Source organism: Chrysochloris asiatica, unplaced genomic scaffold, assembly GCF_000296735.1.
Source record: "Chrysochloris asiatica unplaced genomic scaffold, ChrAsi1.0 scaffold00504, whole genome shotgun sequence".
Lineage (NCBI taxonomy): Eukaryota > Metazoa > Chordata > Mammalia > Afrosoricida > Chrysochloridae > Chrysochloris > Chrysochloris asiatica.
The window spans coordinates 288,875-316,073 of record NW_006409022.1 but is presented as its reverse complement, the minus strand read 5'-3'; the positions used below and the strand labels follow the sequence as shown (position 1 = coordinate 316,073).

The 27,199-nt window shown below is 39.8% G+C and overlaps 1 protein-coding gene across 2 annotated transcripts in view; it reads left to right on the top strand.

Annotated features, from left to right (window-relative positions):
* Positions 1–13,454: 13,454 nt before the first annotated feature.
* CUL4B (cullin 4B) overlaps positions 13,455–27,199 on the top strand; it is a 46,696-nt gene continuing 32,951 nt past the window's right edge. Inside the window, exons 1-2 of one of the 2 annotated variants that reach the window (XM_006877472.1) lie at positions 13,455–14,019; positions 16,101–16,216. In XM_006877472.1, coding sequence (XP_006877534.1) covers positions 13,455–14,019; positions 16,101–16,216 — 681 coding nt within the window. Of the gene's footprint in view, positions 14,020–14,302; positions 14,325–16,100; positions 16,217–27,199 lie in introns of those variants that run through there. The other variant, XM_006877473.1, reaches the window with a different exon arrangement.

The following is a 27,199-nucleotide window of genomic DNA, read 5'->3' as shown; positions in this document are numbered from 1 at the left end:
AGAGTATAGGACCTTAGGTGGAATCCTGAGTTCCATCCAGAACCTTCTGAGGTGGGACATTCCCACTAGAAAGGACAAACAGACCAGCCTGGAACAGCTAGGGCAACAGAAGACACATCTTCAAAGAAAGATCAGCAGGAACTCCTCCCCACCCCCTGGGGAAAAAAAAAAAAAAAGGCAGTATGATTGGCTACTACAAGAATAAGAAAGTTGTTCACCTGGAAGCCTTCAAGGCAAGCAATCAAGACAAACTCTAAGTAAGACAAATTCAATTTAAAAAAAAAAAAACACAAAAAACGAAACAAGCAAATTACCATGTATTAGTGGTCTTCCTGTTGATTCTGACTTATAGTGATCCCATGTGTGTCAGAACTGCTCCATATGGCTTTCAGAGCTGTGACCTTTTGAAAGCAGATTGCCAGGTTTGCTTTCTGAGGTACTTCTGGGTGGGTTCGAACCACCAATCTGTTGGCTATTGTTCAGTAGTTAACTGTTTGCACCATCACTCTCCTGGGTGCTTATCCCAAATAAATGAAAACATGCTCACACAAAATCTGTATTTGAACGTTCAAAGCAACATTCAACATATTTAGTTTTGAAATAGCCTGAAACTGGAATCTCCTTCAACATGTAGTTAAACTAACTGTACATGTATCTCATGGAAAACTTAGCTATAGAAACGTGCAAACTATTGATACACACAATCTCTTGTATGAATCTACAAAGAGTTATGCTGAGTGAAAAAGTTAATCTCCAACGGTTACATACAGCATGGTTTCACTTATAGAACATTTTTTTAATGATAAAATTATGTATAGAAAGAACCGAGTACTGGTTGTTAGAAGTTAAAGATGACAGAGTCAGAAGGGGAGGGAGCATATTTATAAAACAGCAATTTGAGGGATCCTTGATGTGATGGAACTGTTCTATATTTTGGCTGTATCAATATCCTGGTTGTGATATTGTACTAGTGTATGATAGTTTTGCTAGATGTTGCTGTTGTGAGAAACTGGTTAAAGGGTACAGAAAATCTGTATTTTTTTTTTCTTACAATTACATGACTTTACAATTCTGTCAAATTTTAAAAGTTGATTAAATTTTAAGAAGCAAATAAAAGTTAAAAGTTGCAAGTCAATTCAAGTCCAACCATAAAACTCCATTTAAACTTGGGTCATAAATTATAATGAAAATTGAATCTACCTCTTTACATATGAATCCAGGACATCTATTATCTTATAAATTGCTAGGTGTTTTTATAATTTAGCTACTAAGATATTTTCAAAAAGATGGCTATTATCTTAATTCATTTTTATGATGTTATTGATCATTATTATGATTTTTTAGTGTTATCTTCTTATGCAGGACCAAAAATATTTTTAAATTGCATTTGCTTCCTATATGAGAATTCAATTTAACTTTTGATGAAAACATCCTGTTATTCTGAGGGAAAAAATGATCCATAAGACATTTCATAATGTAAATTCATCAGACAAAAATCAGTGCCAACCCACCTGAAAGCACACTTCATGGCAAATATTGTAAACTGACAATTTAAGAGATCAGATGATAAGTTTTTTTTTTTTTTGAGAAATGGTTTTTGTTTTGTCCAGACTTGATTAGAAAGGCTCCTTCCTATAGGATCACCATGAGTAAGGAGCAACAGATTTGATTTTGGGTTTTCAGGTGTCTGAACACTACTGTTTGTTCAAAATGGATTTCAGTATGCTATTTTTGTGTTTCGTTCTGCTGTGCATAAGGTCGCTATGAGTTGGTACCGACTTGATGACACCTAACAACAACAACAATTATTGTTCAAACACATGGTTGTAAAAGATGACGAAGGAGAGACTTGAGGGAAGCACATGTTTGTCGTCATCTCATGGGCTGGATTGTTGTTGTGAAGAGCCGTGGAGTCAGTTCTGACCCATAGCAACCCCGTGTAGGGTTTCTGAGGAGCAGCTGGCGAGCTTGAACCGCCAACCTTGCAGTTCAAACGGCAGGTTTGCAGTCTGGCGCATTAACCCACAACGCCATACCAGTAGGTCTGGATAGCGTGGGGGGCAGTTACTGGGCTAGTTTTGGCACCGAACCACCTTGGTTGGCTAAACTGTCAACATTCCATAAGTTGTATTATTAAAGATCGGATAACCCATATTTTGGGGAAAGTATCAATATCATATCATTTTGAGATTTTGCTTTTGTTTTTGACTCAAATCAGGTCCTTGTTGGTGCGTGGATTTGCCCTAAAGGGATTGGTCGGCATCATTGTCAATTATCTTGAAAACCGTTACAGACACAGGAAGTTGAGCTTCGGTGGGCAGGACTTAGCTTGAAGATTGAGTCAAGGTTGCTCGCTCATTATAGAACATATTCCGAGTCCTCGGGTTTTGGGAGATGGGACTCTAGAGGACCATTACCAACAAGCATATCCAGTTGGTCCTCCTGTGACGGTGAGTTGAGTGGTCTCTTTAAGATTGTGAAAGGGGGGACCCTACGTAGGAACCTACGTAGATAGACCCTTTCTTTACCCTAGAGACGCCAAACAAAGGCACATTTTGAGGTAATTTTAAGTTATACTTTATGTCTTACTTCCTTTTGTTACTCCCAAACGTTGAACATAGAGATATGATGAAAGTTACAATCAAACAGCCATTACTCAGATGAGATGTAGAGAACTTTGAGAAAAGGCTGCTATAGCCCGGGGGTGGAGGTGGAGGTGGCGGGCGGGGTAGTTAAGTATCACCGGAGGGCCTGCAGCCACACCAACAGAGATAAGATGGTATTATAGGCTGATGTAGAGCCCCAAAGAAAACGTTAGAGACCTGGGTCTCATCACCGGAGGGATCAAAAACAAACACTGCCCTCCGAGTCCATTTTGACTCATAGCCACCCTAAGGGACAGAGTCAAACTGCCCCCTAGGCCTTCTGAGGCCAGAAAACTTTATCCGCAGGGTGGCTGGTGGGTTGTAAGCTCCCGGCATTTCCGGTTAGTGACTGCCGCTCAACACCCCCCCACTTCTTTGTCTGCTGCTTGTGCTTTGGAAACTGCGAGGGGGCGCTTTACAGGAAGCGGGATTTTTGGTATTGCCCCCAGGGGGACTCTCATGCCAATGTAAGTAACTTGGGGACTCAGCCCAAAATAGCCGACTAACAGTTTAAGGTCTGCTAACCTCAAGGTCAGCAGTTCGAAACTACCAGCGGTTCCGCGGGAGAAAGATGAGGCTTTCTGCTCCCATAAAGATTTGCAGTCTCGGAAACCCTGTACAGGGTCGCTATGAGTTGGAACCGACTCCATGGTACTTAACAACAGCAACAACAACTGATCAAACATGTTTTCTTCCCCAAATTAGATATAAATGAAAATAGAAGAAGAAATTTAAAAAGAAAAACTTAGAGCCCTAACTACAAGGGATAGCTGGGAAAGGAGCGACTGTTGTTATTAAATGCTATTGAGTCCGTTCTGACACATATCAGCTCTGCATACGGTTTCCAAGGAACAGCTGATGGGTTTAAACTGCTGACCTTAAGGTTCAAACCGACCTTGTGGTCCAGTGTTTATCTAGCAGCACCACACCAGGACACCAAAGTAGTGACTTGTTGTTAAGTGTCTGTGCCAACCCATAGCGACCTTGTATAGGGTTTCCAAGGAGCAAGTGGTGAGCTTGAACCACTGACATTGCAGTTCAAATGACTTTGCAGTCTGATGCATTAGCCCACTGCGCCACACCAGGACTCCAAAGTAGTGACCAGTAGCCCAGATTTTCTTGAAGATATGAAACAAATAGGATACAATTGGTGAAGAAACTTGAGTTAATGAATCCATAACACCATGCACATACCGTAGATGACTATTGGAAAAGTAAATTTTCTGGGTGTTTTTTTTAATACAGCCCCCCAAAGACAGACAATGTCCTGGTCATCTGATTCATCGCAGGGGAGTGATGGTGGTGAGTCACTCCCAAATGACAACGATGGTGAGTAACTGAAGTAGTGAAATTTAGACTTAATCGAAATAATTGTTAGTATCTATGACACTCACTGGAGGAAGTTTTTAAGACGTTATCCCTACAAAGATGAAAAAAAACGAAACAATAAAAAATTAATAGCCAGGTAGAAATCAGTTTCTCTAGAGAGACTTGGTGTCACAAATTGGTAGTCAAGAGGATACTTCTTGTTTTTGCTTTGTTGTTTTAAAATGAGGATGGATTCATGCAAATTTTCTGTCCAGAACTTTACAGTTTAATATTATTTAGTGTTTCTAAGATTGTGGGAAATCAACCATCATTTTGAAGGTGGGAATGTATATTGGTACATCATTTCTGAAGTATACCTTCCTCTTCACACAGTTCTACTTCAAATATATCTTTAGAAATACTTTTACATGTGCACAAAGATTTTTGAAGCATGTGTGTAGTAGCTAAGAAACCCCCGAAATAACCTACGTGTAAGTAGCAAAAAAACTGAAATAACCAGATGGCAAAAGTAAATCAAGTGTGGTGTTAGCTTTACCATGTGCTACATATTGTCATGGCTAGATCTGCAAGTATTAGGTGAAGAAAGTAAATTGTAGAACAATACATACAGTATGATGCAATTTATGTTTAAAAAATATCATTGGTTTCTATTTATATGTATACATATTATGTATATGTAACATATAAAAATCCATTTCCATTGTGTCAATTCCTACTCATGGTGACCATGTAGTGGTGGTGGTTGTCAAGTTGGTTCTGACTCATAGCGACCCTGTATAGGGTTTCCGAGGATGTAAATCTTAACAGGAGCAGAAAGTCTCCTCTTTCTCCTACAGAGTGACTGGTAGATTCAAACTGCTGACCTTGCAGTTAGCAGCCCAGTTCGTAACCCACCATACTACCAGGTCTCCTTATGGTAACCCGGTAGGATAGTTTTAACTGCCCCATAGGTTTCCAAGGCTGTAGCTTTATGGGAACAAACTGCCACCCACAAACTTTTTGAAGCACCCTCCTAGAATCATATTTGGTCTTTTCTAAATCATATTATTCTCTCCCTTGCTTAAAGCCCTTTAGTGGTTGGTGTTGCACTGTGGGTTAATACACTGGACTGCAACGTTGGTTTGAACCACAAGGTCAGTGGTTCAAGCTCACCAGCTGCTCCTCAGAAACCCTATACAGAGTTGGAACCAACTCAATAGCACTTAACAACAACAAAGTGACCTGCTAGATAAAATTTAAACTCTTGAGCATGGCACATGATCTGAACTCTCCCTGCCTTTTTGTCTTATCTCCAATCATTCCCCTCAGAGGCCTACTGTACTCAGTCACACAGCTTAGTCATATTTGCATTTGCTTGAATGGGTCAAGATCTTTCTCATACCTACCAAGTTACTGGGAGGTTTCCAGATCTCAGCATCCAGATACTACAAACGAAGTTCAGATTTCCTGTAATATGCAAATTATAATTCTATACCCCCATCTTGGGGACCAGGGAAAATCCATTCTTCTAAGAAATCAGAGTGCTTTTGTCCTATTCCAGAGCAGTTTCTGGGAATCCTCAAGATAGGCTTAAACCAAAATCAGTACTAGTTGTAACTGGCCATCTCTGCCAGCTCTTCTTTCTCCAAACTGCCCTGATCTAGAGTTTTCCATCTTTAAACTTTACAAAATGTTTTGTTATGTAATATTTAATACATACAAAAGAGTATGTGTGGCATGTAATTTATGGAACATAATAAATTTCCACAAACCTCTATTATCCAGTTTAAGAACTAAAATATTTTTCATTTTTGAAGCTACCTCTTTGCCTTCCCTAAACTTTCTCCCTCTGTTTCCCCAGAGTAATCCTTTATTCTGAATTTTGTGTTTATTATTTCCCTTCTGTGTGGCACTGTGGGTTAATGCACCAGACTGCAAATCCATTTGAACTGCAGGGATGGCGGTTCAAGCTCACCAGCTGCTCCTCGGAAACCCTACACAGGGTCGCCGTGGGTCGGGATCAACTCGAAGGCACTTAACAACAACAATATATATCTTAGTGGAGTCCTGGTGTGGCGCTATGGGTTAATGTGCCAGACTGCAAAGCCGTTTGAACTGCAAGGTCAGTGGTTCAAGCTCACCTGCTGCTCCTTGGAAACCCTATGTAGGGTCGCTATGGGTTGGAATCGACTTGACAGCACTTAACAACAACAAGAGCATATATCTTAATAGTTTTAACACATTATATATTCTTGTTTTCCTGTTTTTTGAACTTTACAAAAAAAAGTTTAAATAAAAATTTATTTAGCTATTCTCTAATGAAAGAATATTCTTTTGACATTATTTGTAGTCTGTAGACTAGGAACAGAAAATCCCTTGTTGTTGTTAAGTATGGTCAGGTTGGTTCCAACTCATAGTGACCCTGTATAGGGTTTCCAAGAAGTAGCTGGTGAGTTTGAACCACCAACCTTGCAGTCCAGCATATTAGCGCACTTCCTTTGCCTGGCTAATTCCCACTTACCCTCCAGGTTTCTATTGAATTACTTTTCTGTGAAAGTTATTCTTAGCTTCCTACCCTCATCCTTTCCTCCACCCCACCCCACAAGGCTGGGCCTGGTGTCCTTCATTCTCATTGCAGTCTCTATCACCCTGCCCAGTACTTGTCGGACTCACCCACTAGACCAATTGAGAACTTTAAGGGCAAGGGTTGTTTGTCTTTGTACTCAGTGAGTGAATCATAATGGGTCCTCAGGCAAGGTTTCTTTCGTATTTTCCTGGATTTGACCAGGAAGCTTTTCATGGTTTTTACTTCCAGTGAAGATAAGTCACTGGCTAAGGGTCCAGCCTGGCAATGAACTGATTCTCTAGAACCAAATTACCATTGTCTCCTTGAACGTGCATTGATTGCTACTGTGTTCTACCTGCTTCATGATTGCTTGAATGACATCTAAGCTTGGTCTCCTTTTGGCCTGCAATCGGACTTGTCTCAGTAAAGGAGTTAGGTTTGGTTTTGATTATTCCTTATTTTTTCTTCTGGTGAATGTGGCTCTGACTGTCTCTTGCTAAACTGCCTAATACTTGAGGCTCTTTTATGGCAGACATGTCGTCTATTTGTAGTATGGTATTTGTAGCTAGAGAATTGGGTTTAAGTTTAGTGTGCTGTTGAGTTTTCACAGTTCATTTTAACCTCCTTCTCCAAATCTGTTTCTCATTTGTAAATGGGGATGGCCCTTAACCTACCTCATAGTGGAATTATAAGGAAAAAAATAAGATTATTTGTGAAAGTACTCTGAAAAACTGTAAAATCAACTGCAAATGAAAGTTTGTACCTTGTATTAGTTCTGTATTCCTTTATGACATCTACCACCATACATTGCCCATAGTAGTTGCTCAATATTTTTTTGTTGTGTGACCAAAATAATAATAATTGGTAGGAAGAAAAGGACACTTAATAGAACAGAAAAAATAGATGATTCAGCAATAAAAACATCCCTGTGGGGACAATAATTCATAAATTGGACCTTTATGGATAGTTTCAAACCAACACTCCCATTGTCTGCTCTTTGCTTATAATTTTTGTTTTTTAATTTTCACATGATTTTGGCACCTGGGATACACTGTCAACACTTCCTAGATCTTAAATATGCCATTTTCACAAAGCAGTATTGGCTCAGGGCATTACTGTGAGGTCAGCAAATTATACTCACATTTTTCTTCTCTTTGGTAAATTTACCTCCTCCCCTCCCTCCCATCATCTCCTTTTGCAGTGCCTTGTCTAGTGGTTTACCCACAAGCAAGTAAAACTTTTTTATTGTCCTGGTGTAGTATTGTAGGATAAGCACTTGGCTGCGAGGTCAGTTTTGGAACCACCAGGTCGGTGGTACAAACTCACTGGTTGCTTCTGGGAAACCCTATATAGAACCCACTTGATGGCACTTAACAACAACCCTCCTCCACTCCTCCACTTCCCAAGAGGCATTGGAAAGAAGTCCTCTCTCTGGCTAGTTTACGTTTAAAAAAAGATTCCTCTGGAATGAGGCAATATTTATCCAAAGGAGTGGATAAATGTGAAATTTCAGGCATTAAAGGGCATAGAAGGACTATCAGCCCAGTGCAAATCAGAATACCCGCCGTCTCTCAACTTGGTTGTATGTAGAACCAGGAGAGCTGCTTAAAAAATTATAACAGACTTTCCTCACAGAGATTCTGATTTAATTGGACTAGGTTGGGACCTGGCAAATTTGTTTATCTAAAACAAACCAAAAAACTCAGATGATTCTAATGTTTTTTCAGAACTGTGAACCACTGATTTGAACCAAAGCTGCCCCGTTGTTGAGAAAAGAAAAGCCGAATAAACATAGAAGATCGAACAGTGAGGCGGGTTAGGGTGGGCCAATAGTGAGAGTCACTGATAAAGTGAACCAAACTCACTGCCTTCCAGTCAATTCAGGCTCATAAAAGAATGTTAAAAATAGTCCCAACCAAACTAATTCCATCAAGTCAATTCTGACTCATAGCAAAACTTATCCAACAGGGTAAAACTGCCCCTTTAGGATTTCCAAGGCTGTAATTAACATTTTCCAGCTGGGGCAGACTTGGATCTTGAGATTAACAGCTGAGCGCTTAACCACTGCACCATAAGGCTCCTTAAAAATAGTCCCAGTAACTCAATAATTACTCCTGGTGTGGCAATGTAGGATCAGCACTGGGGTATGAACCACAAGATCCGCAATTCAGACCCACTAAGCTGTTCCTGGAAAACCCCATACAAGGTTTATGCCAGCACTAAAGGAGCCCTGGCATAAAGGTCTGCAGTTTGAATGTACCCTCTCTGCTTTGCGGGGGTGGGTGGTGGTGGGGAGATGATGTGAATTACAGCCTTGAAAACCCTATGAGGCAGTTCTACTCTATCCTATAGGTCCACTGTGGTCTGGATGGATTCAACAGCAGTGGGTTCTTGTTTGCTTCAATGCCAGCACCAAAGGAGGAAGTAATCTGTGACTGATCCTGGCCCCCACTCCCCAGCCTTCCACCTCAGAGAACAACTTGCCCCTGACTTCTAGTCCTTAAATCTGTCTTCCAGATGATTCACAGCTATGACACTAGGACACAATTTCTGAGCTAAGGGGTTGTTGTTGTGTTGTTGTTAAGTGCCGTCGAGTCGTTTCCGACCCATAGCGACCCTGTACAGGGTTTCCGAGCTGTAAATCTTTACGGGAGCAGAACGCCTCATCTTTCTCTCGCGGAACAGCTGGTAGTTTCGAACTGCTGGCCTTAAGGTTCGCAGCCCGATTCGTAACCACTACGCTACCAGAGCTCCTTAAGTAAAGTACTCAAATGGTTGATGTACCCGAGTAAATAAGTCTTCAGTTTGAAATACTTTTCCATAGAAATAAATGATTTTTTAAATTTATTTACATATTCCGTAACACCTTAGGTTCCTCATTAGTATCAACTTCTGTGCATCTATAAATGAACTTCAGGATAGGAAATGATGATGAATTCACATCATGTAGTTGGATCATCTTTCCTTGAACTTTTTGTCTCCTGCATCATCCATAGCAGCCTGTTGCTCATGATGGCATAACAAAGGCCTTATTATGATATCATCTTTATTTCACTATGTCAGCACTGCCTGGTTTGACTGCTTCAAGGACATTCCTTCAGCAAAGTGGATAGAGAAAATTAATGTCTTGATACATTCTCAAACTGCTTGTTTCAGAAACATCTATGGTGTTCTCCTGAGCAAGCACTCTCTTCTTGTTAAGGAAAATCCTATCCATTGGATAATAAGGGCTCCAGGAATGTTTATCAACTAGAAGTCCCTGCTCTGAGATGTTTGGAGAGGACCTAAAACCAGGCCTTGGGGGCATCCTTATGATCTGAAAAGGAAAACAGGTCACGGTCTGCCTTTTTTTTAAAGGGAGATAGGGAGATTCCTACAGAAATAGGAGAATGGGCATTAGAAAAATTAGCTCTTTTTGTTTCTATTTTTTTCTTTATACACTTTTATAAATTTACTAATTCCTTGGTTCAAATAAGGCCAATAATAATTATATCTCACCTGACATTGTTGTAAAGTTTAATTAATGTTTCTAAGGTATGAACTCACAAGATGAAACTCACAAGATGAAAGATTGTATATGTGATTGTGTATATGGAATATATGTTAAGTACCCAATCTAGTTTAGTCTGACAATGGCTGTCATTGTAAAGTGCCCTATATTACATGGCTTGATTATTGTGGCTGTAGTGAGTTCAACCTTGAAAAATGTATTTTAATTCTGGTTAAAAAACATTTGTATGTATAATCTACAAGTGTATAGGATCTATGTTTATCTGTTTAAGCAAGCCTCAATGAACTGATTCTTGATGTTACAGACATCTTTTTAAATTGGTCCAAGAAGAAACAAAGTTCTTGTCCTCATATGAAGGGGCTTCAAAAAGTGGAAAACAGGATTAAAAGATAATGGATTTTTCCACAAACTTTTTGAAGCCTCTTTGTTTAGTAATAACTAAGTTGGTTGTAACCAAGTTTGTGACACAAAATGTAATGGAAGCATTATTAAAATTGTGTCCATATTAAGATAAAGTAAATATGTGAAGATACAAAGTGAAGTTGTAAAAGGATTATTGTTAATAAATTAAAAAACAACAAAAACAAGAAACTCAAGCAGTAGGTTAGATTACTGGGTCATTAAAAGTACACTAGAATTTAAGAACCAAGGATCTGTACATTTTTTAGAATTAAGATATAACTGGGAAGATTGAAGGGCTTAGATAACCTTGTCAAATTGGAAGTTACTAGAATGTAGTTGAGTATTAAACAAGAGTCAGCTATCCTTTGTTGTTGTCCTGTGCCGTCGAGTTGGTTCCGACCCATAGCGACCCTGTACAGGATTACCGAGGCTGTAAATCTTTATGGGAGCAGAAAGCCTCATCTTTCTCCCGCGGAGCAGCTGGTAGTTTCCAACTGCTGACCTTAAGGTTCGCAGCCCAATTCATAACCACTACACTACCAGAGCTCCTTTGTTGTTGTTGGTTTTAAGTGCCATCAGGTCAGTTCTGACCCATAGTGACCCTGTACAGGGTTTCCGAGGGTGTAAATCTTTACGGGAGTAGAAAGCCTCATCTTTCTCCCACGGAGTGGCTGTGGGTTGGTACAAAAGTTAGTTTGGCAAAAACTATTTTTATCTTTATATCCATTCTCTTTTAGTTATACTAACATTTGTATTTTTTAAAATAGCTAGCACTTCCATACATCCTTCTAAGGAATGTAATTACATGAATTAGAATAACCTTGTTAAATCCTTTGTTATAAAGCCATGGTATTTTACTTTCAATCAATGAGTATATTATAGCTTACAGGGTAGACTCTAAAATTCTTGATTGGTGTTATCAGGCACTCCTGAGCCTTATCTTCCTTACTCCCAACCACACACCCTCCTCTTCAGCATCCCTGCACATTCCATTTTCCTATGAACAGGCCAGGCCCTTTCATAACTCCCTGTTTTACCCATGTTGTTTCCATAACCAGGAAAGCCTTTCACCCTCTTTTCTTTTTGGTAACTCCCACTTAGAGACCTAGAGTGGTAAATGTAATCCTCTGAAACACTTTCAGACTTATGCAGATGTCCCCCAATTTTTTTTTTGTCTTACTGTTTGTTTCCACAGTATTTTTTTAATACATTATAATATTGTTAAAGAAATTTGTTGTGAAACTGTCTTCCCCCACTGGCTTCTCAAGGGCTGGGACCTGGCATAATGTCTTTCTGGATATGTTTAAGTGATCCTGCAGTTAAGAGTTATCAACAGGTCGGCAAATTTAGTTTTATTTGACACTGTCTTCTTTCCCCCTGTGAATGCCTTAAGTAAAAAAACTGCCAATGAGAAATGCATTGTAGCTAATTTTACAAAATTTATTTTTTCCCATTCTTATAAGTAAATAAATTTAAAATTTGGCTCATTCATTGAGCACATTGGTAGAAATCATTGACTTTAGCCAAAATTCTCCTTTAAAATAAAATGCACGAGTTGAAATTTGGTGAAAGAAAGAACTGGGTCCTTAGCTTTGTCTATAAATTACTGGGTTTAAGGACTGACAGGAGGGTTAGGAGGTGGTCCTGGAATTGTGCTGGAGAGGGGTTAGTTACCTTCCTGTTTCTTGGCCTAATATGACTTAACTCTGGCCAGCCATCTTAGAAAATGCTCCTTGTGTGAAGGTAAAATAATTTTGCAGTTACATTACTGAGAAAGGTCAAAACGCAACCTCTATAATCAGTAGTCTGTCAGTGGTATCCTTGACATAAACAATTTCTAGCTCCACCAAATCAAAACTCCTTTTCTTCCTATCTAAGCTTTTTCTTTTCCTATTTTGCCATTGTGACATGCATATGCATAATGGTATTATACTTTCCTCTATTTCGGGCTACTCCCCTTGCCTTGCTACCTCTCCTTATTCCTTTATCTCTTTCAAAGTTTCCATTATCCTGTTCACTTACTCTTTACTCCCCATCTCTCCTCTTCCTCCTCCTCTTTTTTCCCAGATAGTTCACCCCGCCCCTCACCGTCACCACCTTCCCTCCCCAGCAGGCTCCTTCCCGCTCCTTCTCCCGCCACCCACCCGCTCCCCACCCTCCCCGCATTCTGAAAGCTCCAATCAGGAACTCTGAAGGTGTCTTGCAGGCCCGCCCCCTCCTCCCTTTCCCCTTCTCACTCCCCCCTCCCTCCTGCCCCCCCACTCAAGTCTGCGGACCTGGGGGCTTCGGGATCTGGGCGCTATGAAAAGTGTCTGCCCAGTCACTTCCGGTAAGGGCGCTGCGGCGCGAAGCTTCCCGCGGGACCGTTAAGGAGGGGGTGGGAATTCCTAGGGGCCTGGGAGGGGGGGCGAGGAGAGTGCTGCAGGGAAGGGGAGAGGAGGAATGAACGAAAGAGCTGGGAACCTTGTGCTCTTTAGCTGCCCCTTTCCCACCGTCTCAGTGCTATCCTGCTCCCCCGCCCCCCACTCCAGGAGCAAGACGCCGCCCCTCCCACGATGCCGCGTGACCGGAAGTGTCGCCATCTTTAGCCTCTTGTGCTATTGACAATAACAAGCCCGGGTTCTGTCCCCCTCCCCCCAACCACATCTCTCCCCTCCCAGAGAGAGGGAGAAAAGGAGGAGGAGCTGCAGCCAGAGAGACTCACTGAGTTGCTCCAGCAGAAGGGGGGAGGGGGGGAGAGACTGGAAAGCAGGGGAGGGGGACGTCAGGGCCATTTACCTGTCTCCCTCCTCATTCGCTGTCCCCCCCTCATTCTGCTCACTCCTGGTGTCAGCCTATCCGCCTTCCCAAACCCTCCCATTCCCCTGGTGTAGCTCCCCCCTTCACTTTCCTTCTTGTCCTCTGTGTTTCTCCTCTCTTTCTTCCCTTCCCCCTCTAGCATTGCCACCTTCTCCCCTACACGCACGCAGGCATATAAACGTAGGTTTTTGATGCTCCTCTGCCTGTTGACCCCGCTATTTTCATGTTTCCAACAGGTTTTTCTTCCCTCAATCCCTCAGCTGCTGCTGCTGCTCAGGAGGTCAGATCTGCCACTGATGGTAATAGCAGCACCACTCCGCCCACCTCTGCCAAGAAGAGAAAGTTAAACAGCAGTAGCAGCAGCAGCAGTAACAGTAGTAACGAGAGAGAAGACTTTGATTCCACCTCTTCCTCCTCTTCCACTCCTCCTTTTCAAGCCAGGGATTCCGCTTCCCCCTCAACCTCATCCTTCCCCTGCCTGGGGGGTTCAGTGGCTGCTTCAAGCCTCGGTGTACCGATAGAGAAGAAGCTGCGTTTTGAAGACACCCTGGAGTTTGTAACATTTGATGCGAAGATGGCTGAGGAATCCTCCTCCTCCTCCTCCTCCTCCTCTTCACCAACTGCTGCAACATCTCAGCAGCAACAACTAAAACATAAGAGTATATTAATCTCTTCTGTGGCTTCGGTGCATCATGCAAACGGCCTAGCCAAATCTTCCACCACCGTCTCTAGCTTTGCTACCAGCAAGCCTGGCTCTGCTAAGAAGTTAGTGATCAAGAACTTTAAAGGTAACCAAGGCCAAAAGCCGTAATCGCCTACTAAGGATTTGACACTTGAGCAGTCACGTGCTCTATTTTTGTTTAATATATTAAAACAGTACCAAGGTGGCCTAATGTTTTATGCATAATCAATGAGGTGGAGGGAGGTCCTTTTTATGGTGGAGGGTTCATCTGCCTGGGCGGTTAGTATCCTTGTGCAGAAGCCTACACTGGGTGTTTCTGTGCAGGATTGGGAGCTGTTTCTCAATCCATTGTATTTAATTTGCTATTGCTTAAAACATCAACAGTCAGTATGATTGATCTGGATTTTACAGGTGAGAAACTTGACTTCTAAAGTGATTTTTAAATTTCAGGTGTGTAGTGAGCCTTGCCGCTGCTGGGATTTTGATTTTGATTTCAGTAGGCCACATTCCCCAATTCCTAGAAATGCAGGTAGCAGTGGTGAACCTTTCATGCTCAAACCAGATTTATAATGTTAAATACTTGGTTCTTGAAACTCAATATGGAAGCGATATTTGGAGGAAAAGGATTTACAATCTCTATTTCTTTCCAAAGATAGGATTTGGAAGTAAAAAATACTGTATACAGAGAAGTAGTAACTCTATATACCGCTAGTCTGAAGATAGAAACAATTACTACATTTATTTTTTTCATCATTAAAATAAGTTCTAAACACCTGCAGTGTTTAGGAAATTTTATTCATGTGTTTCAGATACATGATCTTATATTCACATCAATGCATAATTAGGTATTATGAATGCATTGATGTGAATATAAAATCGGCAAATTTTAAAGTATAACAACTGAATTTTTATTGGTTAGATGTGTTCCTATTACTTTTTCCACACTTTTTAACAACTTGCAGGTAAGGTGTGCCACAATGTCTGTACAATGGGAAGAAGTAAATGAATGAACTTAATGCTTACCAGATAAGTGGCTGTGGCTACATACTGGTTCTCTTTGTGTTTTCAACATTGCTAAAAAATTAAGAATGTACTTTTAATTTTCAGCAAGCATTTATAGTGTTGCCTATTTTTAATCTTTTTCTCTTTTATATTACTTTTCTGCCATCCCAGGCTCTCAACACTTGCTGACTTAGCAGAGTGTTCTGGGGTGAATATGGATTGTAACTGGCTAATGTGTTTTTCACTTAAAAATATATGAATTTAATAGCCAGGATTTTTTGGTTTTTAAGAAATGAGCTATGATCCTAATTACATTTGCAAACTGATTTCAGAGATTTTGTTGCCTTCCCCCCACCCCCCAAAAAAAACCATTAAAAAGTCATTTGGATTTTTAAAATGTTTAAAAAATCACTCACGGTTTGTCAATGAAATTTAAAGGCTGGATATTAAGATGTTCTTTTCCATTTCTGAAACTGCTACATAGGTTTTGGAGTCATTTGAATGTTTTCATTTTTTAACATTTCGCTGCTTATAGTTTAAATTAAAAACTATTACAATGTTTCTTTCCACTTCTGCTTATAAATAGTTTAAATTAAAACTGGAGTTACAATGTTTCTTTCCATTTCTGTAGAAGCTGCATACCTATGGGGGTCATCAGCTCTAGACTAGAATCCCAGCTCTGCCAGTGATTAGCTATGGTGACCTTGGGCAAGCCTTTAGAAATGAGTCTTTGAGCCTCAGTTTCTTCAATTTTACAATGAGATAATAATACTTTCCTCAGGGTGTTATTGGGAAGAGTAAGAGGTTTATAAAGTACCTCTTATAGTAGACACTTAGCATTTTAGATTTCAAGTACAAAATTCATGCCGACTTAGATTTCAATAGAATAAGATCAGGATTATTATTTTTATGTGCCATTTAAATTTTTTTATGTTTTGAAGCAATACAATCAATAGGAAAAAACCTCACCATCAATTTTAATAGTCAAAATGACTTAAAATGGTATTATAGAACTTTAGAGTTTAGTTTTTATAGTAAGCTTAACTTTAGTGGTTAGTTTAGAACTTAGGTTTAATAAAGTTATAAAGATCACAGTTTTCCTGGAAAAAAATAGTGTTTTTATGGATACTTCAGTTAATAGAGCCTGTATATTATTCTGATATCAACCTTTTATGTATTATATAGATAAACCTAAATTACCAGAAAACTACACAGATGAAACATGGCAGAAACTAAAAGAAGCAGTTGAAGCTATCCAGAATAGTACTTCAATTAAGTACAATTTAGAAGAACTCTATCAGGTATGTATTAATGTGATAACCATATTTAATTGGTATGACTTCAGGTGGGATATAGATGGAGTTTACTTTCTGAAACAGGCGTATAAGTAGGCTTACTTCCCTTCTAACAATTACTCAACTAATTTCTTCACTTAAATTTATAATCAGATCACACATTCTTAATGTAAACTGTAAGGGAATTGGAGTCCTAGGGTGGTGCTGTGGGTTAATGTGCTGGACTGTAAGTTCGATTTGAACTGCAAGATCATTGGTTCGGGCTCACTAGTTGCTCCTCAGAAACCCTATAATAGGGTGGTTAGGGTTGGAACCAACTCAACGGTACTTTACAACAACTTAAGGGTAATTACATGGGTATAAATTGGGCTTATCTTGGTCTTTTCTGATTTGGGTTTATAGTTAGGAGTTGTTATTGTTATGTGCTGTGGAGTCGGTTCCGATTCATAGCGACCCTGTACAGGATTTAGAGGCTATAAATCTTAACGGGAGCAGAAAGCCTCATCTTTCTCCCATGGGACAGCTGGTAGTTTCGAACTGCTGACCTTGTGGTTCGCAGCCTGATTCGTAACCACTACGCTACCAGAGCTAGGAGTACTTTGGTGTAATAGAGTTTTTACCTATAATGGTATCCTTTAGCATAGCTTCCCAAGATTTCTAGTGACATGTCATTGTATTGTGCCATTTCTTGCTTAGTGATATGATGTATAGGAACCTTACTTATTGCTATAGTCAATTCCAACTCATAGTAACTCTGTATAACAAGGGTGGGGAATGTTTGGCCTGTGGTCTTATGTATAGGCCCACGAAATCATTTGGTCTGGCCCTGCCAAGACAACCGAAGTTCCAACCATCATGTTGTTGTTAAGTGTTGTCAAGTCAGTTCCCACTCATAGTATATAGGGTTTCCAAGGAGCAGCTGGTGAAGAACTGCTGACCTTGTGGTTCACAGTCCAGTGCTGATTCTACAGCGCCACACCAGCAGTCCAGCCATCATATTAAGGGTGAGTTAATTCAATGTTGGACTAAATATAGCAGGCTAATTTTATAAGTTGTTAATTTTGTATGGCCCCCAATGATGTTATAAATTGGGGGAGTGGGGAGGTTCCCACCCCAGCTACATAGGATTCCAATAGCTGCACATCATCTCTGGAGCAAGCTGACTATCTTGTGGAGTGGCTGGTGAGTCTAAACTGCTGACCTTGCAGTTAGCAGTCTAGTGCTTATTCTATAGCGCCACCAGTGCTTCTATACGTATTGGAAAGTCTCAAAAATGCAGATATTCACTTCTCCATTCAACAGCCTCTCTACTAGTAGCTTTGTGACATTTTTTGTTCTTTGTGTTTATCTTGTCTCCTAGGCTACAAGATACACCTTACCCCAGAAATGAGCCCAGCAACTTGGTCTGAGGCTCAAATTAGTTTATTTGCTTAACAAATGAGTCTTGTAGTATTTAATTTAAATATGATATCAAAGGTAATTACTGATTTAGATTTCTTGCTACCAAGATATTTTGCCTTTACTGTGTTTTAACACAACGAGTGGAAAAAGTTACTTTGCATTATAGCGTCAGCAATTTCATATTACAAAAAAAATACTTCAGGGTCTGTATTGGTGAGTGCCTTTTCAGAAATTATGTTGGATCCATTTAGCATTGTTTATAGTTCTCATTGTAGAGGTCCTTGGGTGGCACAAATATCTAATAACCGAAGTACTAGCAGAAAAGTTAGCAGGCAGGCCTATCAATCAGGATCAGAGTCTTGAAAACATCATGGAGCTGTTCTGTTTATTTATCTCATAGGATTGCTTATAACAATCAAAAAATGTTTGTAAGAAAGCACCTTGAAATACTATAATATATGGCTCTAAAAGGATACCACTAAACTTTCATAAGCCATGGTGTGGACTTTTCTCTTGTAATAGGTCAGTTGAGATCACTAATTTTGTTGCTATGGAAATTACGTGAGTTGATGTTCGCAAAGAAACTCAGAATAATATACAATGTTGTTAAGTGCCGTCGAGTTGGTTCCGACCCATAGCGACCCTGAACAGGGTTTCTGAGGCTGTAAATCTTTACAGGAGCAGAAAGCCTCATCTTTCTCCCGCGGAGCAGCTGGTAGTTTCGAACTGCTGACCTTGCGGTTTGCAGCCCAATTTGTAACCATTACGCTACTGCATAGTAGTAAACCAAAAACCAAACCAAATACACTGCCATTCAACTGCTCCTAACTCATAGTGACCCTGTATAGGGTTTCTGAGGCTGTAAATCTTTATGGGAGCTGCTGGTGGGTTTGAACTGCTGAACAGTGCTTATCCTACAGCACCACCAGGCTCCATAATACATTGTAGTAATGCTGTGTAATATCAATAAGTATAATAAGGTTATGTAAGTAGTTCAGTACTATTGAAGATATGCCCCATCTCATTTGGCTCTGTTGATTGATTACATATGTGGCTCCTGAGTTACACAACAATAAAGATAGTAGAATTATAGTTGGAAAGGCCTTGAGAGAACATGTGCTCAATATTTCTGTATAGTGTGTATGTGACAGCCTTTAAATCAGGCTCATCTTCCCATTTTTCATCTAAGCATTACAGAAGCTCTTTGTGAGAAGTAGACAGTGCTGGTGTCTTTATCCCCACTATTAATAAGGACACTTGAGTCTCAGAAACATTAAAGAACCAAGGTCATACATAAGGGGTCTTCAAAAAGTTTGTGGATTATTTTTTCCACAAACTTTTTGAAGATCCCTTGTCAGAGGTGGTGGTGGTTGTGGTTGTGGTCTTAAAGTGCTGAGTCAGTTCCGTCTCATAACGACCCTGTATAGGGTTTCTGAGGAGCAGCTGATGAGTTTGAACCACCAACTGTGCAATCCAGAACATTAATCCACAGTGCCACACCAGAAGTATTCAAACTGAAATCTCTCATCCTAGTTTCCACTGTCATGTGGCCTCACTAATATGTCACCATACTTTTACTAACACTGTGTTGTGTGCCTTTAAGTCAGTTCTGACTCATAGCCACCCTATGTAGGGTTTCTGAGAGCGACTGATGGGTTTGAACTGTTGACCTTGAGGTTGCCAGTCCAGTGCTTTTCCAACAGTGCCACCCTAGGGACCTCCTAGCATTGTATGTAGGTTCAATATTTAAAGCAAATAGTTGCACTTTAGGAAAAAGACACTTTATCCTCAAAGCAGGTAATTTTTCATTATTGTGTCTATATGGGCATGCTGTTGTACAGCATATTTAATTCAGTGTGTTACTTTAAATATTTTGTATTTGTGATAGATGGTGATTGTAGTTGTTAATGAACTCTGTATTCTATACCCTAAATATTTTTTTCCAGAACTACTGATTGGAAAATATTTTCCCTGATACATTGTTAAATTTTTTAAGTTTGAAGAGCTGATACCTTAGTATATTTTGTGTTTTCTTGTGCTTTAGCGGTATCACCTGCTGTTGTTTCATTGCCTTTCTCGACCCTAAAATCATGAGTGTTGCACAAAGGGACTTGGAAAAGTTTATGGGAAAATCCCATTATCTTTCAATTCCATTTGTCCACTAACTTTTTAAAGCCCCCTCGTATTTTTTCCAGCGTGGGTGCTTTTCATAGTACCTTACTGTTTCAGTTATAATAAATTTGAAAGAATTTGTTTCGAGCTCTTTATTGTTTTTGACCATAAATAAATGCTCCCGTGGTTTGTTTCTGAAGGATTATTTTGAGAAGTTCAAGTTTTTTAAAAAGTGGATAAAAGGTTAAAGAAAGTAAAATTGTTTCATATCATTTAGATTTCAGGTGTGTTTTTTATTTTGACTCATGAAAATGTATTTCAAAAGTATTCTCCTAAAATGGAAAAATATAGATGTGCATAGATAGAAGACAAAACGAAAGTTCTCCAAACTCCTCATCCCTCCCCACCATCCTGAAGTTAACACTTATTTGGCATATGTCTCTCTAGACCTTTTTGTCTGCATGAAAAACCATTTTGCATTAAAGCTGAAGTGTAGAAGTCCTAGTGTGGACAGCATGTATTGCCTACTATGATTTTAATTTCTAGGAAAGAACATGCTCTTCTGAGTGCATTTGCAATAGTAGACAATGTCTTTTTTTTTTTTATTTTTTTAAGTATGATTTCCATTTCATTTTCTTGCAGGTTGGTTTTTTTGTCCCCAGCCTTTAAGGACTCATCATTACATGGGCTTTGGTGGAAGGGCAGCACCTGCAAGTTTAAATTAGGGCGGGGATTCTGTCTTGGGCTTCATGAGAAGGGTTCCTGACCACCTTGCTGTGAGTGGCACAGCTCACACAATAATGCAGTTTCATGTATAGGTTGGGTGTCTTAGGAAATGTTCCTGATGCCTTTGGCTTGTATTGTTTCCAACTGAGAACTCAGTGGCCTTGTCTTTGGACTGCCTGTGACCATGACCCTTTTGGCACAATCATATCTCTTTTCAAGTAATTTTATATTAGAATTGTACCATAGTTTAAAAAAAATACTTAGGCTTAGGTTCTAGAAGGTTTATGTTGCTTGGGTTTGTTTCTTTTTGATTGATTAAATGCCGACTTTATTTTTTTACCACTTGCCTTAGATTTAGGGTTTCTGTGGCTCCCCAGGTGATTCTTACGTACACCTTATGTGACTTAAGAATCACCTGGGGGTCTTATTAAAATGTAAATTCTGATTTAGTATATTTGGGGTGGAAAGGCAAATTCTCAGCCAAGGATTGAATGAACTGGTTCTAAGCCCTGCTTAGATTAGAGTTCTAAAACTTGGTTTCCAGATTTGTAAACTGATGAGATCACCACTAGCTATACTGCAGGATTGTTTGGAAGTATTACAGAAAAGTACTTAGATAAGAGTGCCTGCTATGTATCAGTGTCATAAATAATATTTGTCTTTAAAAAATAATTCTTTCATTTTAAAATTGCATTTTCTTTTAGAGCTCTGAAAGGAGCTGTGGTGGTGCTGGAGTAATCATAAGGTCAGCAGTTTATACCCCTCAGCCACTCTGAGGGAGAACGTTGAGACTTTCTGTTGCTATAAAGATTTACAGCCTTGGAAACCCTATGAGTCGGAACTAACTTGATGGCATTGGGTTTGGTTTGCTTTGGAGGATACAACTCTAAGCCACATGTGTTTTTGAATTCTAAATTTGCACTAGGCCAGAATAGCTGGCTGATAAACAGGTTACATTCCAAATATGCTTCAGTAGATCCCATTAGCTACATTAAAAAAAAACAAAAAACAAAAAACAGAGTGGCGGAACTGTCTAGGAACTGCATCATCTCTCCACATGTTCAAGAATGTGTATTGTTTTCACATGTGGTATCTTAAAATGTGAAATTTGGTTTTGGTGTGAGAATTTTTTTTTAAGTTATACTTGAAACTGTGAGATTATTTTTCTTGTAAGACATTGTACCAGTGGTTTTGTTTGTTTTTTTTAATTTAAGATTTTTATTATGCATTGAGTAAAAGTTTACAGGGCACATCATCAGTTTCACATTCAAGCATTCATATAACTTGTTTCATTACATTGATTATAATCCCCTCCATATACCATGAGTTAAAAGTATTTCTCTCTATCCACTTGTACCAGTGTTTTAAATCAAATTTTTTTTTTTTTTTTTTATAAATGCGTAGGACAGCACTTAACAACAATATTATCTTTGAAGGCAATCCTAGCCCATCAATTCAGATGAAAATATTTTATCTTTATTAGTAACTGGAACTATTGTTTAGTTAGCTCTTTGTGAAAGAAATCTTAAGTTATGAACCTTTCTGTTATTCATTTGTAGAGGTCGATAACCACACGACTGGAAGGAAAAACATCCACCTTGTTGCAACTCATTGTTGTTGTTGTGTTGTGAAGTGCCATCGAGTCGGTTCCGACCCATAGCGACCCTGTACAGGGTTTCCAAGGGTGTAAATCTTTACGGGAGTAGAAAGCCTCATCTTTCTCCCGCGGAGCGGCTGGTAGTTTCGAACTGCTGACCTTAAGGTTCGCAGCCCGATTCGTAACCACTACGCTACCAGAGCTCCTTGTTGCAACTCATAGTGACTCTTTATAGCAGGGGTGGAGAGGGAAACCTTTTATCTGCCAAAATTTATAACATCATTCGTGAGCCATACAAAATTAACAACTTAAAAATTAGCCTGCTACCCACCCTAATGTGATGGTGCTTTGGGTTAATGTGCCAGACTGCAAAGCCATTTGAACTGCAAGATTGGCGGTTCAAGCTCACCAGCTGCTCCTTGGAAACCCTACACAAGGTCACTATGGGTTGTAATCGACTCGACGGCACTTCACACTAACAATGTGATGGCTGGAGTCCTGGTGTGGCGCTGTGGGTTAATGTGCCAGACTGCAAAGCCGTTTGAACTGCAAGGTCGGTGGTTCAAGCTCACGAACTGCTCCTTGGAAACCCTATACAGGGGCGCTGTGGGTCTGAATCGACTCGATGGCATTTACAACAATGTGATGGCTGGAACTGTGGTTGCCTTGGCAGGGCCAAACATTACCCACTCCTGCTGTATAGGGTTTCCGAGGCTGTAAATATTAACATGACCAGAAAACCTCATCTCTCTCTCCTGCAGAAAAACTGGTAAGCTTGAACTACCAACATTGAGGTTAGCAGTCCAGTGCTTATCCTACAGTGCCGCTTAAGTATAGGTTAGTATCCATTGTAAAATTTGGTTGCTTAGGTAGTGTTTTAAAATGAGCTTAGTCTGTTACATATTATGCAGGGCTCCTGTCTTAGTTATCTAGGACTGTTATAACAATGCTGTTGTTGTTATGTACTGTGGAGTCGGTTCCGACTCATAGCGACCCTGTACAGGGTTTCTGAGGCTGTAAATCTTTACGGGAGCAGAAAGCCTCATCTTTCTCCCGCCGAACAGCTGGTAGGTTCGAACTACTGACCCTGAGGTTAGCAGCCCGATTCGTAACCACTAAATTCGAAAAACAAATTTATTCTCTCACAGTTTAGGAGGCTTAAGTTCAATTCAGGGTGCCAGCTGTAGGAGAATGGAAGACTTTCTCTGTCAGATCTAGGGGAAGGTCCTAGTCTCCTTTCAACATTTGTGGGCCTCCCTTTCAACATTTGTGGGCCTCGTGTCCCATGGAGATCTTCACGTGTCTTGGAGTCAATCTTCCTCTGGTTTTAGGAAGTTCTCAGCATAGGAACTTAAGGTCCAAAGGATGTGCTCTGCTCCCAGATATTCTCTCTTGGTAGTTCTGAGGTGTCCCACCTTTGTTCACGTCTCTCTCCTTTTGTCTCTTGTAAGATAAAAGGTAAGGCAGGCCCCACTCTAGGGAAAGCTGCCCTTCCATTTGATCAGGGGTGTGACCTGAGTAAGGGTGTTGCATCCCACCCTAATCCTTTTATAATTGATTGGGTGATTATATCATTACATTACTGACATATTACATCATTACATAATTGCCAAACCACTGGGAATCATGGTCCAGCCAAATTGACACATTTTGGGAGGACACAGTTCAATTCACAGTTCCTTTTACTGAATTGTTAAAAGTGTCTATTTTTTTAAATAAAAATTGTACAACTATTAATTTTTAGTCCTTGATAATTTTTCACACTTTTGAAGATTTATACTAAATATAAAACCAAGTGATTTAGATTTAATTTGGTTTCCTTTCTTTCACAGATTGTCAATTTTCAGTATCCTACTTTAAATATTTTTGCTATTGAGTGCTGTCAAGCCAGTTCGACTCACAGTGACCTTATATGGGTTTTTTTGGGGCTGTATATCTTTGCAGGAGCAGAAAGCCTCATCTTTCTACTGCAGAGCAAAAACCATTAGAAGCAGTATTTCATCTGTGCCTGCAGGGCCTATGGACCCCATCACGCCCCCTCTCAGGGAAGAAGTGGTGCTGAGGGGCCCTCCTATTTAGTGTACACCTCTTACAGGTGTAGATAATTTTACTAGCTAGAAAGAGATAATTTAGACTTCACTACTGTGTGGTGTGCTTCCCTTTCTTTAAACATACAACTTGTAAAATAAAATGCAACCTATTAGGCTGATTACCTCAGGGTTCGTTATCTTTCTTACTGTCTGTTGTTGCTAAGTCAGAAATATTTCTAGATTCCCCTTCTCCATATTTCATTCTCTGTCTTATGCACTCTTTATATTTTTTATTCTTCTCATTTTCTCGTCTAGTCTTGCCCAAAATGCAATAGTGTTCTTTTTTGCTGTTTCTGGACTCTTTGATTCCCAAATCAAATACCATGAACTATAATCTGCATTTCATTTGCTATGTGTTTATATTTTCTTTGGAGTGTGTTCCCCCCCCCCCCCAGACACATATGTTTTGGATGGGAAGATCTAGGATTTGGAGAAATAGAGGTAAAAACTTGCTAGAATGGGTTGCTAACCGCAAGGTTGGCAAGTTCAAACCAACAAGCTGCTCTAAGGGGGAAAGATGAAGCTATCTGCTACTGTAAAGATTTGTGGTCTCAGAAACCCTAAGGAGCAGTTCTGTTCTGTCCTGTAGGGTAGCTATATGTTGAATTGATAATGGAAGTGGTGGGTACTTTCAGAAAAGAATTAAAGCAGCACATTTACCAGTAATGATTAAAGAGCTTAAATAAAAAAGATAATTTTATTTCAAGATGTGTACAACTATGTAGAATCTCTTTAATTAGTTTGTGAGACAAAGTTATTTTAGTCATAATTATACTAGATCAAGAAGTTCTGGTGTGGTGCTGTGAGATAATGCACTGGACTGAAAGGTCAATTTGAACTGCAAGATCAGCAGTTCAAATTCACCAGCTGCTCCTCAGAAACCCTATGCAGAATCGCTGTGAGTTGGAACCAACCGACTTGACAGCACCTAACAATAACAACATACTAGATCAAACGTCTAGCATTTTTCAAAGTGTCGTATTTCATCAAATATAAAATAATTTACACATTTTTAAAAGTGTAAATTTTAAATCTTATTTCAAAGGTATAAGATTTAGAATAAAACAGAACTGACCCCAAACTCTTAAGTATTGATTTTGTACTTTTTCATTCATGTTTCTTTCTCTTTTTCCTTTGAACATGTTTAGTTCACGTGACTTTTGTTGTAAATTAATTTTTCTTTTATTGTGAATTGTGTGATGCTTTACAGAGCAAATTAGTTTTCCCATCCAACAATTCATACACATTCTGTTTCGTGTAATTGATTGCAGTCCCCAGAATGTAACCTCATTTATTCTGCTTCCTCTCTGTGTTTCCTGTTTTTATGCTTCCCCCCAACCTAACCCCTCTGCCTTCTGAACTCTGTCCTTGGGTAACTGCTACCCTCTTGATTTCAAATGGTTGATTATTATAAGGCGTGCTTATATTATAGTGTTATTGTTCACCTTACAGACTTGTCTATAGTTTGGCTGAAAATTAACCCATGGGGGTGAGTTCAATTCCAGGCCTAAAGGGTGTTTAAAGGTCATAGTCTCGGGAGTTCTACCAGTGTATCTCCAACTCATAGTGACCCTGCACGGGGTTTCCGAGGTTGTAAATCTTTACAGGAGCAGAAAGCCTCATCTTTCTCCTGTGGAACGGCTGATAGTTTCGAACTGCTGACCTTGAGGTTAACAGCCCGATTTGTAACTACTACGCTACCAGAGCTCCATCCTACTAGTAAGCGTAGTATTTTTCATGATTCCACATTCTTCCTCTCTATCCAGATCCTTTTAATGTGATATATCCTTTTCAGAGTGGGTGGTAGTGATATCAGGGAACTATCTAGTTCTTCTGGTCTCAGTAATAGAAGTGTTGAGGTTTGTGTTTTTCTTGATTCTTTACTTTTCTTCATTCTTCTTTGCTCTGGATTGTTGTTAAGTGCCAATAAGTTGATTCCGACTCATAGTGACCCTGTATTGGGTTTCCAAGGAGCAATTGGTGTTTATGAACTACCAATCTTGTGCTTAGCACCACACCAGGTTACTGTAGATGGGGAATGGCAAATAGTTGCAAGCTAGATGGCCACTCAGCTTTTTAAAGGAGTACTGGTGTGTTGCTGTAGAATAAGCTCTGGACTGCATAGTCGGTCGTTTGAACCTCAAGGTCAGTGGTTCAAACTTATCAGTCACTCCATGGAAATCCTATACAAGGTCTCAGTGAGTTGGAACTGACTTGAAGGCACATAACAAACAACATTTTAAAACCCAGTCACTACTCATCTACAAAGTAGGATTTAGAACATTTCTTTTTGTGGACTTTGTTAATGCCAATTAACCTTGTCTTGATAGAAGACCATGGTCCCAATCTTCCAGACACAGCGACTCACATTCTCTAAGTGTTTGATTATGGTCGAGAATTTTGTTCATGTTTCTATCTTAGTCCTGATGTGGCACTATAGGGTAAACACTGGACCTCCGTTTAAATTCTTAGTACTCATATATTCACCTGGTTCAAAGCTCAGAAAGCATTATTAAAGAATGTGTAGTGAAAAATGAAGTCTAACTCCTACCTTATTCTATAAGTCCCCTTGCCTCCACAGCTCCTTTCCTCTCAACAGTGATATTAGTTATTGAGTATCTTTCCAGAGATGTTTTATGTGTGCAAGAGCAACTGCAACTGTATGAGTATTAATTTTCTCCCGTTTTGACATAAGTATCATGCACTGTTCTCTTTGCCCCATGGTGTGTGCCACATCCTGCCATTTGGCGAGTTGATGAGGTTTGGAGTATGGTGACTTTGCAGGTCTGGGTGACTGTTGACTCCAGCCCTAGTGATACCCAGTGCTTTGCTCTGCTGTGACCCCTGGGGCCATTTGGTGCCAACCCCTCTGACAGTATCTAGGTCTGCATCTGTATCCCCTTTGTGACATCACTGCATTTTTATAAAATTTCACTACAACCAATAGAACTTGGAATACCCCCTTAGAATCTGTGCTAATGGATTTTTTTCCTTCAGTTGTGGTGAGAAGGGAATTCTGGTGTTAAACTTGAATCATTAGTAGTTGAAACTGTAGATTATATC